General features: G+C 43.5%; 1 protein-coding gene across 1 annotated transcript in view; it reads left to right on the plus strand.

The window, feature by feature from the left end:
• pkd1l2a (polycystic kidney disease 1 like 2a) overlaps positions 1-14156 on the plus strand; it is a 127476-nt gene that overhangs the window by 14529 nt on the left and 98791 nt on the right. Inside the window, exons 9-10 of the mRNA XM_078543021.1 lie at positions 3612-3661; positions 6389-6621. Of these exons, the coding sequence (XP_078399147.1) occupies positions 3612-3661; positions 6389-6621 (283 nt within the window). The remainder of the gene's footprint in view (positions 1-3611; positions 3662-6388; positions 6622-14156) is intronic.

Here is a 14156-nt window from a genome sequence, read left to right on the forward strand (position 1 = left end):
CAATCGGGTCAACTTAGCAGTCAGCTAAGCAGCCATGGTACCCAACAGAAATATCTTGAAAGAGAAAGAAGGATTCTCTTATATCCTGTTCTAACTTCAAGCTTCCCTACGAGACCAACTCTCGGCAGATTAACTACAGGAACTTTGCAACTACTGATAAATTTCTCCTTATCAAGACCTTCATTCCAGCCAAAGCATCAACTCAACTAAGGAACATCAGGCCTGTGATGAAAGAGAGACTGAGAAAAATTTCATTTTTATAAATATTGTTTTTATCTCCATCTGTATCTAATCTTGTGTATGTGTGTATGAGTCTAGTGAGTGGAAACCTCACATTTTCCTTTACCTCTGGGGCGAGTCTGTAAGAAATAAAATAACCTTCCTCATTTTCAAATACATAAAAGCTTGCTGCTGGGTTATTAAAAATTGAGTAAACCATGCTTAGGGTAAAGAAGTACATACATCTACAAACATATTGATCACAGGCAATAAAAAGGAAACACATAAAATTTGTCCATGACAGTATACAGGCACTTAACATATTCATATGGCATTTCTCTGGCATAATTTTAATGGAGCTGTTAGCACTGAGGATTATCATGTGAACACGTCAAGTGTTATGAATATGAACATTAATATTACAGATATTAATTTCTAAGCTTTGCTACTTAAAATGACAGCACTAGGACTGATTCCCCACATGGGAGTGGTACCAGAAAGAATCAATGCTCAAAAAGGAACACTAGTCAGAAAATTGTAATTATTAAACATTTGATTTTCTGTCTATTTGATAAAAGGGATGGAAAATGAGGAGCTGCAGCTCAGATTTGCGAACAGCTGTACCTGTGAGCACTGATCCTTGTCTGGAGCAAGGAATCAACCTGACAGACTTCCCTTTCTCCCTGAACCTAATTTGTTGAGATCAAATGTAACATTGTCTCTCCTCTCCCTATATCCTGATTACAACAACTGAAGCCACAAATTAATCCATTTTTAAAAAATGGTTGAAGGAAAGGGGAATTAAAGGAAATGGGGCTAGGACTACTGCTCAAGTGGAAAATGAACTCAAATTGGGAATGTTTGGTCTAACATATTATGTTGTAATCTGTGTAATTCTAAATCATTACGTGATTCAAAAGGCATATTATTAAGTTCAGAAATTATTTGCAATCACATATTCACAAATAAATAAGGATGAAGATCATTTTTTTGGATTCATTCACGGGACGTGGGCTTCGCTGGCTGGGCCAGCACTTAATGCCCATCCCTAGTTGCCCTTAGGAAGATGGTGGTGAGCTGCATTCTTGAACCACTGTAGTCCATGTGGTGTAGGTACACCCACAGTGCTGTTAGGAAGGGAGTTCCAGGATTTTGACCCAGAGACAGTGAAGGAACAGCGATATATTTCCAAGTCAGGATGGTGAGTGGCTTGGAGGGGAACTTCCAGGTGGTGTTGTTCCCATCTATCTGCTGCCCTTGTCCTTCCAGATGGTAACGGTCGCGGGTTTGGAAGGTGCTGTCTAAGGAGCCTTGGTAAATTCCTGCAGTGCATTTTGTAGATAGTACACACTGTTGCTACTGTGCGTCGGTGGTGGAGGGAGTGAATGTTTGTGGATATGATGCCAATTAAGCGGGCTGCTTTGTCCTGGGTGGTGTCAAGCTTCTTGAGCATTGTGGGAGCTGCACTCATTCAGGCAGGTGGAGAGTATTCCTTCACACTCCTGACTTGTGCCTTGTAGATGATGGACAGGGTTCGGGGAGTCAGGAGGTGAGTTACTCATTACACGATTCCTAGCCTCTGACCTGCTCTTGTAGCCACAGTATTTATATGGCTAGTCCAGTTCAGTTTCTGGTCAATGATAACCCCCAAGATGTTGATAGTGGGGGATTCAATGATGGTAATGCCATTGAACATCAAGGGGCGATGTCATCCATCTTTAGTCATTTATTTTGATAAACTACACCACAGGAGCCATCTGCGACTGTGTTGGATAAATGTTCAACTAGTAGGATCATTGAAAAATCTCAATCTGAATCTCAATCTACAGATCTATTTTAAATTTGAGCTTCAAAATTTTACCTGGAGACTTAAATTTTAAAAATGTACTCTCAATGCAAAACTTTAGGAATTGATTAATCCCCTTCAAATTCTGAAGCCTATTTACAGATTAAGAATGAACTTAATTGAATTCAAAAGTGGAATTGCCCTCATTGAATTCACAAGGGAACGAATTACTCAAGTTGGTATGTGTACCAAGATATGAAGAAGTTTTGTCTGGAGAAACATCTGCTCCCAGCCTAAAACCTCAATAGTGGTGAGTGCAGATCTGGGCTCAAGTTTAGCAGTGCTATTCATCACTAGTCAGGCTTCTCACAATGAGCAGAACCTGGCAAAATATTATACAGGTACCGTGTTTCAATCTGGCTATCTGGAAACTGGAACTGTCCGAAATCCAGACATTTTTTTAAGTTGCCTTGTATCAATTTTAATTGTAATTAAATGAGTAAAATAACTTACCGGCTACGTGCTGCATTGGCAGGATGGCATGCCAGACTGGTTATAAGTTTCACGCTCTGGTCTTTCCCCAGACTCTGAGTGGTCCAAGCGACCCTTGACTCCACCTGACTCTGGTTGGCCCGATCTGCCCAACTCAATCTAGCCTTTCAGCCTCTCTTACCTTATTATTTAATGTTTTTCTCAAATGTTATTTCTTCACTATTATGTATTTTTTTTCCAAACTTTAATAAAAATAAACTTATTCCTTCATTTCACGTGACCCCTATTCATTGAATTAAGATTCTGCTTATTTTCTCCGAAAACCAGCAATTTTTGAAATCCCGCAGGGACTTGGCCCTGAGGTTGCCAGTTTTGAGACATTGTACCTGTAATATGGCCAGCGTAATCTTTTCTCCATGACGTGCTTTACGAAATGTAGAAAGATTATCTTTTTCATGAAGCTATTGTCTTCGATCCTCGCCACAAACTCAGCTCCCTAGCCACTGACTCCATCCCTTTCCCTGGCAATTGTCTGAGGCTGTTCACAATCTTGGCATCATGTTTGACCCCAAGATGAGCTTTCAACTACAGAATTGCATCATCACTAAGAGCAGCTATGTAACCTCGCCCAACTCACCCCTGTCTCAACTCCTCTGCTGCTGAAACCCTCAAAATGCCTTTGTTACTTTCAGACTTGACTGTTCTATCACACTTCTGATCAGCCTCCCACATTCTACCCCGTATAAACTTGAGGCCATCCAAAACTCTGCTGCCTGTGAGCTACTCACACCAAATGCCATTTATGCATCGCCACTCTTCTACTGACCTATATTTTCGCCCAGTTAAGCAGCAACTCAACTTGAAAATTCTCATCCTTATTTTCATTTGCCCCCATAACCTGACCCTTTCCCATCACTGTAACCTCCAGCAGCCTCACAGCCCTCTGAGATATCTGTGCTCCTCTTCCTCTGGCCTCTTGAGTATCCACGCTTTTAATTGCTCTACCTGTGAAGCGCCTTGGGACATTTTATTATGTTGAAGGTGCTACATAAATACATTTTGTTGTTGTAATCACTGACAGTCACCTTAACTTCTTTTATTTGTGTTCCACCAGCTTCCTCACATAATAAAATGAAGGATCAATCCAAAATGTCTCCAACAGAGGTAGGCAATTAATATTTATTATGCTGTTTGTAAGTATTTAAAGTCTGTGCGGGAAAGAAATTCAAAATCTGTTAGGTTGGCCTAATTTTCCCTCCTCTACAGTGCCTCCTGACAGGTGGAACTCTAAAATTCCTCACCTGTCGGATTGGCGACAATTTATTGTTGATATGGTCACAGTGATGTTAATAAAACCTGCTTGCACTTAGCTATTCTGAAACAGGAACATCCTTATCTCATTAGATTGTAAAGATAATGCAATCAAGGCGTCAAGCGTTGTTCAGTTTTGGACATATTTTGAACATATCATTTGATAATCTCCTCTAGCTTTACACCCTTAGTTACTTAATAGTAAACAATTAGATAACTCCATTGGGAAACGCTTTTAATATAGTAAATGATATGATTTTATCTGTGAAGTCATTGACTGTACACGTACTGCTCCTACTCCACCACTGTAGTATCGTAGGACTGCATCTTTTGCCGGGAGTAGGGGTGCGGTTTTTAAAAATTTGTTCACAGGATGTGGGCGTCTCTGGCTAGGCCAGCGTTTATTGTCTATCTTCACAGGGCATTTAAGAGTCAGCCCCATTGTTGTGGGTCTGGAGTCACATGTAGGCCAGCCCAGGTAAAGGCAGGAGATTTCCTTCCCTAAAGGACATTAGTGAACCAGATGGGTTTTTGCAACAATTGGCAATGGTTTCATGGTCATCATCAGACTTTTAATTCCAGATTTCTATTGAATTCAAATTTCACCATCTGCCATGGTGGGATTTGAACCCAGGTCCCCAAAGCATTACCCTGGGTCTCTGGAATACTAGTCCAGTGACAATAACACTATGCCACCACATTCCCGTAGTGTGGGGCTGTGCATGGTAATACCAGGGTCAAGCCTGTCCCCACTTTTCTGATCGACCCTGCAGCCATTTGACAGCCCCCATTGGAGAGGAAGATCCTCCCCTCCAAGAGCTACCGGCCAATCAAATGGAGTGGTGGCCATTTCTGGGGCTGCAGCAGGCCCAGAGGAAAGCGAACCACGATGGAGCTGGAATTTAAGGTAAGTCTGGGGTCTTGCCAGGGCCAGGCTGGCAGGCCACATTGAGGAGGGGAGGAGTGAGGCAGCTGGGGGGCTAGGTTGTCAGGGCAGGAGAGGAGGGGAAACACAGGAGTGGGAAGATCTTGGGGCATGGGCCTCCAATGGGCACATGGGGCCTGTAAAGGAAGCACCCCCTCTTTGACCAGTCACCTTCCTGCCCAGTGAAACCTGGGGGGTTGGACACATGGTGCCAACCTCCCACTGATTAGGGTTGCCAACTGTTATTAAAAATATTCCTGGAGGTTTCATCACATAACTTGCCCCTACACTCCAGCCATCAGTCGACCAACACATCCATCCTTGTGGTGCCCTGCCTTCCTACGCCAATTGGAAAGCAAAAAGACTCACTACCCAATTGTTAATGTTCAACTGTCAGTGAAACAGCCCTCTTTTTCCCATTTTCAGTATTTTCATATCTGGCAAAGAGAAATGTTCAAAGGAAATGACAAAAAATAAGAAGCTTTTTTAATGTCCTGATGATTTTTTTTCCAGGGTTGTCCTGGAGATTGATCTTCAATTCCTGGAGACTCCAGCCCAATCCTTGGGGGATTGGTAACCCTACCGCTGACGAGGGTGAAATCCCAGCCATTAAGTGGCCACCAATGGGCATCAATTGGCCCACTAGTGGGCAGGCCTCCCAATGCCTTACCCGCCTCTGGTAAAATTACAATGGCAGTGGCGGCAGGAGCAGGTGGGTGGGTGCCTGGAATAGCAGCCATGACATGGCACCCAATCTTACGGCTTCCCAGCCCTGCCTGCCAACCCGCTCCTGGGGTTGGGGGGGCATAAAATGCAGTCCAAAGAATGGTTACAGCACAGAAGAAGGCCATTTGGCCCATCGTGTTCCATGCTGGCTCTCTGCAAGAGCAACTCACCTAGTTCCACTCCACTGCCTTTTCCCCCACAAACATTTTCTCTTCAGATAATTATCCAATTCGCTTTTGAAGGCCTCAAGTGAATTTGCCTCCACCACACTCTCAGGCAGTGAATTTCAATCCTAACCACTCACTGCATAAAATAGTCTGTCCTCATGCCATCATTGCTTCTTTTGCCAATCGCCTTACCATAAGAAGATGAGATACAGATATTGCCAGATTTCTAGATACGAATGACATCGAGGGATATGGAGATAGCGCCGGAAAATGGCATTGACATAGATGATCAGCTGTGATCTAGTTGAATGGAGGAGCAGGCTTGAGAGGCTGAATGGCCTACTCCTGTTCCTAAGTTCCTAGAAGATAAGAAATAGAAGCAGGAGTAGGTTACTCAGCCCTCAAGCCTTCTCCCTATTCAATAAGATCATGACTGATCTGATTGTGGTTTCAGCTCCATTTTCCTACCCTGCTGCCCAATACCCTTGACTCAATTGTAGATCAAAAATCTGCCTATCATAGCCTTGAATATATTCAATGATCCAGCCTACATTGCGTTCAATGGCAGAGAATTCCAAATATTAACAAAACTTCTGAGAGAAGAAACTCCTCCTCATTTCTTTCTTGAAGGGGAGACCCCTTATTCTGAAGTTCTAGATTCCCCCACAATATAATTGTCCTTCAAATGCAGTGCTGAGTCATCATTACTTATCAATTTATCAACTTGACCCAAAGCAAAGTGTGCCCTTTTTTCTTTTTTAGTCACTCCTGGAAAGGGAACCAGGTGAAAGACGACAGCCAGAAATACTTCAAGCTAAAATTAATGGTGGCCAACTGGAGGTGGCAAATCCTTTTTCCCAGCTTGTTTTGAGCGGAAGAAAATCAAAGAATCGTGGCACAGATGATCAGAGTGAAATGGCTTTCCAGTGGTCATGTGGTATGTTACTGAAGCACCTGGAATTTAAGAATGCTCATTTGGTTAAAACTTTTAAAATGCAATCCTACTTACTTTAAACATCTTAGTCAATCTTGGTAAAAAAAAGGCAATCGCATTATAGTAATCACCACCTATCTTCAATTATATGACTAAAATAAATTGCACTGAAACATTTCTGGTAAATTGACCACAGGACCTTTCCCATCACAGCTTCCTGAACTACATATAGTGCTTCAGGTGTGGCCTGACCATAGCTCTATATTATTTCACTCAGCTTTTTTGACAGCCATTGAATGTTGGCTTGATGTCCCAAGGGTTTATCAACTCTTCACTGCCAATTTTTTAAAATCTGATCCATTTTTGTTAAGTAATCTGTATCATTAGCATTAATCATGTAGTCCTTCTTGCCTATTCTGTAGGCCAAAGTGTATGAGTGTGAATTTCCACTGTAACTTTAGGAGAAACCCCAAAGAAATGGTTTAAGCATCATTGATGTCATTTCTCTGGAAATTCAAATTACTGCAGTCAATTGGGAAATTTCCTGTGGAAGTTCACTCTCCATGATGTTACACTTATCTACATTAAATTGCATTGATGAGTTGGTCTATCCACCTTCCTAACTGTTCTGTTCCCCTGTAGTATGTGCCCATAAATATTAGTGCCAGTTTGGTGTCATCCATGGAGGTGAACTCACCTTCCGAGTCATCGACGAAAATGTTGAAGAATTCTGATCCATGGGACTACTTATCACAACCCTAACCCTAACCCTAACCCTAACCCAGAGAATTTCCCGCCTGTCCCAATCACGATTCAATCCGCCTCATCTTGCTGCCATCAATACCCAAGGATATAAAACTAGTTTCTATGAGTTATCAAGAATTTATTAAAGTCCTAGTATATCACAGCTACACTCTTAACTTTATCTAAATCTTTTGTTACTCATTAAAATGTTCTATTAAATTGCACTGGCATAATTATCCTATAAGTCTATGCTGACTCTTACCAATTTTTTTTATATCTTCCTATCTACCTATTTCACAACCTCGTCTTTGATAATTGATTCTAGGATTTGTCCTGTTAGTGACCTGAAACTGAGTGCTTGTAGATACCAATATAACCTTCAGATTACTTTTTAAATAATGGTACCATCTTTGCTGAATTCCAGTTCTTCACGATTATGTCCTTTTATGAGTGACAATAGTGATGGAGGGAAAATAATGAGGAAGAGAATAGGAAAGGAATCAATATGAGTTATTAAGAGATGAGGATCAAATTGAATGGATTTCAGAAACTGGGGTGAGGGTTTTAAGTGGTTTTTGGGGGTTTTTGAACCCCTAATTGTTATGGGAGCGGACTGGCAAAAAGTTCAGTCAGGAGAGTGCTTTATAATGAGATAAAGTTAGAACAAGTTTGTTAAATTTTCAGGAAAACTATAGCAATAAACTCAGGCAGTGATTTACAGGCCATGATTTTCCGTGCCCGCTGGCATCGGGCATGTTCGGTGGCATGAGCGGACAATATGGTGCGGTCAGTTTACGACAGCGTGAATCCAGTTCGCGATTGTCCATTCAGCCCACCAAAAGCAGGCCGCACTCTCCACCATCGGGCATCGGGAACCCCATTGCAATACACCAGCGTATCATTATTACGACTGCCCACTGGAATCATCCCCCACTGCTGGATCGTCCGCCCACATCAGCGGGAAAATAAGTTGACATGTACCACAACAGCACACAAGTAACTTGCACCTGGTGGGCAGCAATTCGCTCAGGATTTCACGGTTTGTTTGCCTACCTTGCTTCGGTCAGCACTCGCAGTCATCAGCGCCAGGCTTCACAGGCAACACAACATCACTTTTAGCGAGGCTCATGGCAGGTCTCTATCTACCAGATCAGCCATATATGAGTGGCTTTTCAATGGCTGCAGGGCTGGGGCTTGCTTGGCAAAGGGGGAGAAGTGGCCTCAGGCAAGGGAAGAGGCTGCAGGATGAGATCTGTAGTGGAGAAGGAGGGTAACCCAGGATGTGTGTGTGAGCACATGTTGATCTGTGCAAGTGGCCTCAGGATGGCGAGGGTTAAGGAGGCAGTCTCCAGAGGAGATGAGGCCAGATGGACATTTGAGGGTATGTGTGTGAGAATGGGTGTTGATGTCCCTTGAGCCGGCAGTGAGTGAGATGCTAGTGAATGTGTGTGTGAGTTTAGAGTGATGAGATGATTGCCATACCCTGGCGGCATGGATGAGATCATTCATCCTCTATCTGCATTGGATGGCAGCATTGGCACTGACCACCACTGCCACTGTCTCACAAGCCTGGTTGGTCACCCCGCTGCCCATCGTGCAGCCAGAGCGGGTGTAGAAGACATCACGGCGGGCCTCCATGGCATCCAAAAGGCATTCCAGTGAGGCATCACTAAACCTGGGGGCTGCAGTCTTTTTGCCTTTCATGGACATCTTCCCTGCTGTAGTCATGGGCTGGAAGTGCTGAGATGTGCGCATACGACTAGACTTTAAACACGGCGCCCGGCTTGATAAAGCAGCGTGGTGGGCGAATGAGAGCCTACCCACCATCGAAACGGCGTGTTTCCTGGGAATGCATAACTAATGAGGTGGGTTTGGGACAATATGGCGTGAAAACCCGCCATTGCGGCCAGTGGGTAAAATGTCATTTTACTGCCCACTACCGCACTTCGTTTAAATCTGGGATGATTCCACCCACAGTCTAATGCAGGCTATATACTTCCCATATTATGACTAGACAGCGAGCGCACAGTGACTTCACTTCTTGCAGCTTTTGATCTTTGGGTTCTCCTCTTTTTTTCTCTTTCCTTATCTCTTGTCTTGATCTCTTGCCTCTAGATGTCTGCACTATTATCCAATTAATCCCTCCCTTATCTCAATCATTCTCAGCCTCATGGCCATCACGCTTTCCTTGACCAAATCAGGAATAGGTTATGCAGCTGCTGCTAACCTTACATATTGACGTAATGCCCTTTGTATTTACCACCATATCTCAAGGTTTTTACATCCTGTGCTTTCTTATCTTATAGAGAGGGACACATCTACATTCCATTCTTACACAAGCAGCTTCTTGCAGATAGCTTTCACAGTCCCAGCTTTTTGCTACACTAAGCAGAAAAACTTGACATAAACTCCCAGAATCCATCCACCTTGGCATCTTTTCTCAACGGTACCCTGCACCTAAGTTTTCCCACTTTTCTATGCTACCAAGATGTTCCTAGTAAAGTTAGATGTTAGTTCCTAATAATAAATTGGATTTTAATAATTAGTATTCTGGCTAGGAACCTCTTGATCGTACAGCCAACTGGCACTGTTCAGTTAGCTAAACTCCCACCAGGAGGCACAGTTCATCTGAGGGCTAAGCTTCAGTAAAAGGAAAAAAAGGGAAGATTTCATTTTTATAGCATCTCTCATGACCTCTGGGCATCCCATAGCACTTTACAGCCAATCAAGTACATTTAAAGTATAGTGTTACAATCTCCATAGAGACTGTTAATGTTTAAAAAAGAAATTTGAGCACCCAGTTATTAACTAAAAGAACTATGCCACAGGATTTCACGTTTTTAACCAAAAACAAAGTTTACTGCTTTGCCGGAAGTCACCGGTAACGATTATTGGCTTAGTACACAGAGGAGAAGAGTCAATTCTCTCTTAACTCTAAATTCGCTTTATTCACGTCGTTAGATCATCTACATATAGCTTATACGTCTGGTTAAATATAGACATGCAGTTTACAGCAGGTTATACAGTTTTATACCCAAAACTAGGATCTAAATGCACACCCACTAGGTTTCTCTGACACTCCCTGAGTGGTCACAGAATATAAAAGCTAATACCCAAAAAGGAGAGCAGACGCTGGCCAGGCGTTCCGTTCTCTCTCTCTCTCTCTTGCGTCTCTATGTTGCTGATGTAGGTTCTTCTGCTTCTGCGATGGTTGGTCTCCAGAGTCTCGCAGCTCCACGCCCAAAATCCTCCCAGTCTTATTCCGAAATCTTATCTCTCCAAGCTGTGCTGTTTCTCTCCCGTTGGTTTAGGCCTGCTTGCCTGATCTGTGGCATATTCTCAATGGCTCTTTTCCAAGGCTAGGCAGCATCACCTCGTTCCTCCTTTTCTAAATAAGGACTCATCACATTTCCTTTGTCTTCAAGACACTCAGCTTCTTCAAAACCGCTTCTAGCCAGTTCAGACCAGTGTTTGAGCTCAGGTTTCAAAAGTTGCTCAGGCCAGTAACTGAGCTCAGGTTACTTCAGGTCAAAAGTTGCTTTTGCCTGTGTCAGCAGTTCAGCTGTGGCCCCTGGCCAACAACTGTATATAAAAAAAATTAAACAAAGCACTACGACTAACAACGCTATAGTTTGTCAAAGTATAAATCCAGCTCCCCTTTTACTCCCTAATTCCACCCAAGAGTTCCCTTACAATGTCTTGAGGGTTCATTCACTTCTCCCTTGGAGACCTAACCAAGTATGCCACAGCTCTACAGAATTCACTTTGGCTTTTCTGGGGTGTTCCAGCCATTCTCTGAAGTACAAGATTTCATGGAGGATCTTTCTATTAGCTTTTGGCTAAACAACCCTACAACTTTTCTCCAAAGATTCCAAGACTGTGGACTTCTCAGCTCAAGCTTGGGCCTGACTGCATTCGTGCTCAGTGGTTAAAAAGCAGAAACACCCCTGGCTCCTAATGGTCTCTATGCTCTGTGTCTTGGCTTTCACCATGAGGTTACTGGAGGTTTCTTCCTCACGTTCAAAGTTAGACAAATCTTCCAATCTCTTTTCCCCTCCCAAACTCTGTCTCCAAACTGAGCGCAAGCTCCCACCCACATTCCATGCGGTGAACAATAAAGTTAGTATTTTCTCTACTTAAGGTACAGACCTGATTCACATTATCTCTTTTGCTCTCTCAACTCTCAGTGAGCTGCAAAGTACACAAGACCAAAGCTGCAACTGTCTCTGTCTGTGATATTCCTGGGTTTACAGGAAAGCCTGTAACTTGATCCCAAAATGGCTTCCCCTATCCCCTTCTCCATGGCAACAGGAAACACCTTAGCCCTGTCTCCAACTAGACATGTTAATTATCTATCTCTGACCACAACAGCCTTCCATCTTAGGGAAAAAGGGGGCAGGTTTCAGCACAACCATTTAAATCTTGATACCGGTAACATCTTTATGGATTTCAGAGACTTAGGGGAGAATTTTTTCCCCGTCGGGCAGGCCGGTTGGGAGTGGGTGCAGAGCCGATCACCACCCATGATCGGCTGCGCACCACCATTTTGCATGGGCGGCCAATTAAGGCCCACCCAGTGTAAGCGTGCCCAGAAGCGCTCAGCACTACCTGTGCGGGCGGGGGCAGGAGGGAGAGTCGGGGCCTGCGCTCTTTCGCACTTGCAAAATCTCCCTGAGGCACAGAGCTGCCCTGGGGAGATTAATTTCATAATGTGAATTTTAAATAAAGAAGCTAAAAAATCATTTACACATGTCCCCTCATGTGACAGCGTCACATGAACTGGGACATGTTTTTGAAATGTTCAAAAAATATTTATTAATGTAATAAACTGTACATGAAACCGCATCCTGCCTGTAGATGAGGTTTCATGAAAAATGCAAAGGCCACTTGGGCTCTTCACCTGCCCGCCAACCAGGCAGCCCTGTCAATATCTTTAATTGGTTTATTAAAGGCTTTAACAGGCCTTTGACAGTTCGGCAGGCGCACAGCTGACTCCGGTGCGTGCCCGCCGAACTGAAGATCGGAGTGATGCACCAGGACACCACGCCCGATGTCACCACGCATCATTTTACACATCGGCGTGCGGGGCCTGCCCCCACACACCAAACAGAAAATTCTCCCCTTAAAGTCTTTTGATTGTGATTGTGAACATGGCAACAGTTGTGAATATCCTCAAATGGAAATATCCATTACCTCTCTTTCAATAACACAATTTGAGTCTTCCGTTTGATCCTTACTAATTAACACCCAGCTTTTACATTCAGCTAGACTCCAGCACAAATCACATGATTTCTCTCATGTAACCCAAATGTAAAGATACAGCCCCAAACTATAACCCTCCTACAAATCGAAAGATATAGTCCTAAAACATAATAATCATATAAACTTCACCATTGTAACAATAGCCACTTTTCCAATGTAGGGAAATGTGGCAGTCAATTTGGATAAAGCAAGCTCCCACAAATAGCAATGTGATAATGATCATATAATCTGTTTCAGTGATGTTGATCGAGGGCTAAATATTTGCCAGGACACCAGGCATAATTCCCCTGCTCTTTTTCGAAATAGTGTCATGCCATCTTTTATGTCCAGTTGAGAGGACAGGTCCTATCCAAAAGACAGCACCTCCAGCAGAGTGCAGCGCTCCTTCAGTACTACAGGAGTGGCAACCTGGATTTTTGTGCTCAGTCCCTCAAATAGAGCTTGAATGCACAATCTTCTGGCTCAGAAGCAAGAGTCCAACTGAGCCTTAACTGACACCATAGACTGGGTGGAAAGTAAATGTTCCTGGCCAGGCAACTGGTAAATGGGTTTGGAAGAAGGTTGATCCATGGAATGGGTTGGGGCAGGGGAGCTGAGTTGTGTTCTTGAGTTTTGCCAGTATGGGAAGGGTGCAGGATGTTTTGGTGGAGTCCAGAGGAGCATTCTTCCTCCTCCAGCCGGACAAAAAATATTTAAAATTTACCTGCTGGCCTCGTCTTCAGCTGCCACCAGCTGAGGCTGCGCAGACTGGGCACAATGTCTGCTCTGCCTAGTACTGTTCTAAATTGGAAATTGTGGTGTTATGTACATCTGCAGACCCCAATTTGCAGATTGAGAAGGCCTTCCCTGTCTGAGTCAGGCAGGCTCTCCAGCTATGTACGAAGAGCCTTATGGACTCGAAATGTTAACTCTGTCAGACCTGCTGAGTTTTTCCAGCATTTTCTGTTTTTATTTGGGATTTCCAGCATCCGCAGTATTTTGCTTTTAATTTAGGCTCCAGCTACCCGGTGGAATGCCCTACTGAAGTTTTCTTTGGATGGATCTGGAACTGGAATGGAGCAGTAAGGTTATTTATATCATTATAAAGGCACCATCACTCTGTTTCCACCCAGCAGTGCCAGTAAAAATCTATCCTCCAGCTGTAAGTAAGAACGGAAATAATGATGCAGTGGGCAGAAGGATCCCTAGTTCCCCTCCCTCTCCTCACCCTCACCCTTTCCCTCTCTACTACCTTCTCTTTCCTCCCTCTTTAGTTAAATGATCTTGCTTCCCCCTAAACTTTCTTGACCTGCAAAGTACTTTTGGCCTTCACCTCTCATGTGCAACAGCATGATGGAGGATCAACTAATTTTAGCTAAAGCCAAGGATCTTGGGGACCAAAGCAAAACACCCCAGGCTGTAATTATTTATAATAGGGCGCCTTAACAGTACAGCTGAAGTGTTAATGAGAAGTGATTTTCGTTTTGCACTGATGTTAAACTTGTATCATGTAAATCAGGCATTAAGGCTAGAACTGAAACAAAAACAAAATTACCTGGAAAAACTCAGCAGGTCTGGAGGTATCAGCGGAGAAGAAAAGAGTTGACGTTT

Source organism: Cetorhinus maximus, chromosome 6 (assembly GCF_964194155.1).
Source record: "Cetorhinus maximus chromosome 6, sCetMax3.hap1.1, whole genome shotgun sequence".
In the NCBI taxonomy this organism is placed as follows: domain Eukaryota; kingdom Metazoa; phylum Chordata; class Chondrichthyes; order Lamniformes; family Cetorhinidae; genus Cetorhinus; species Cetorhinus maximus.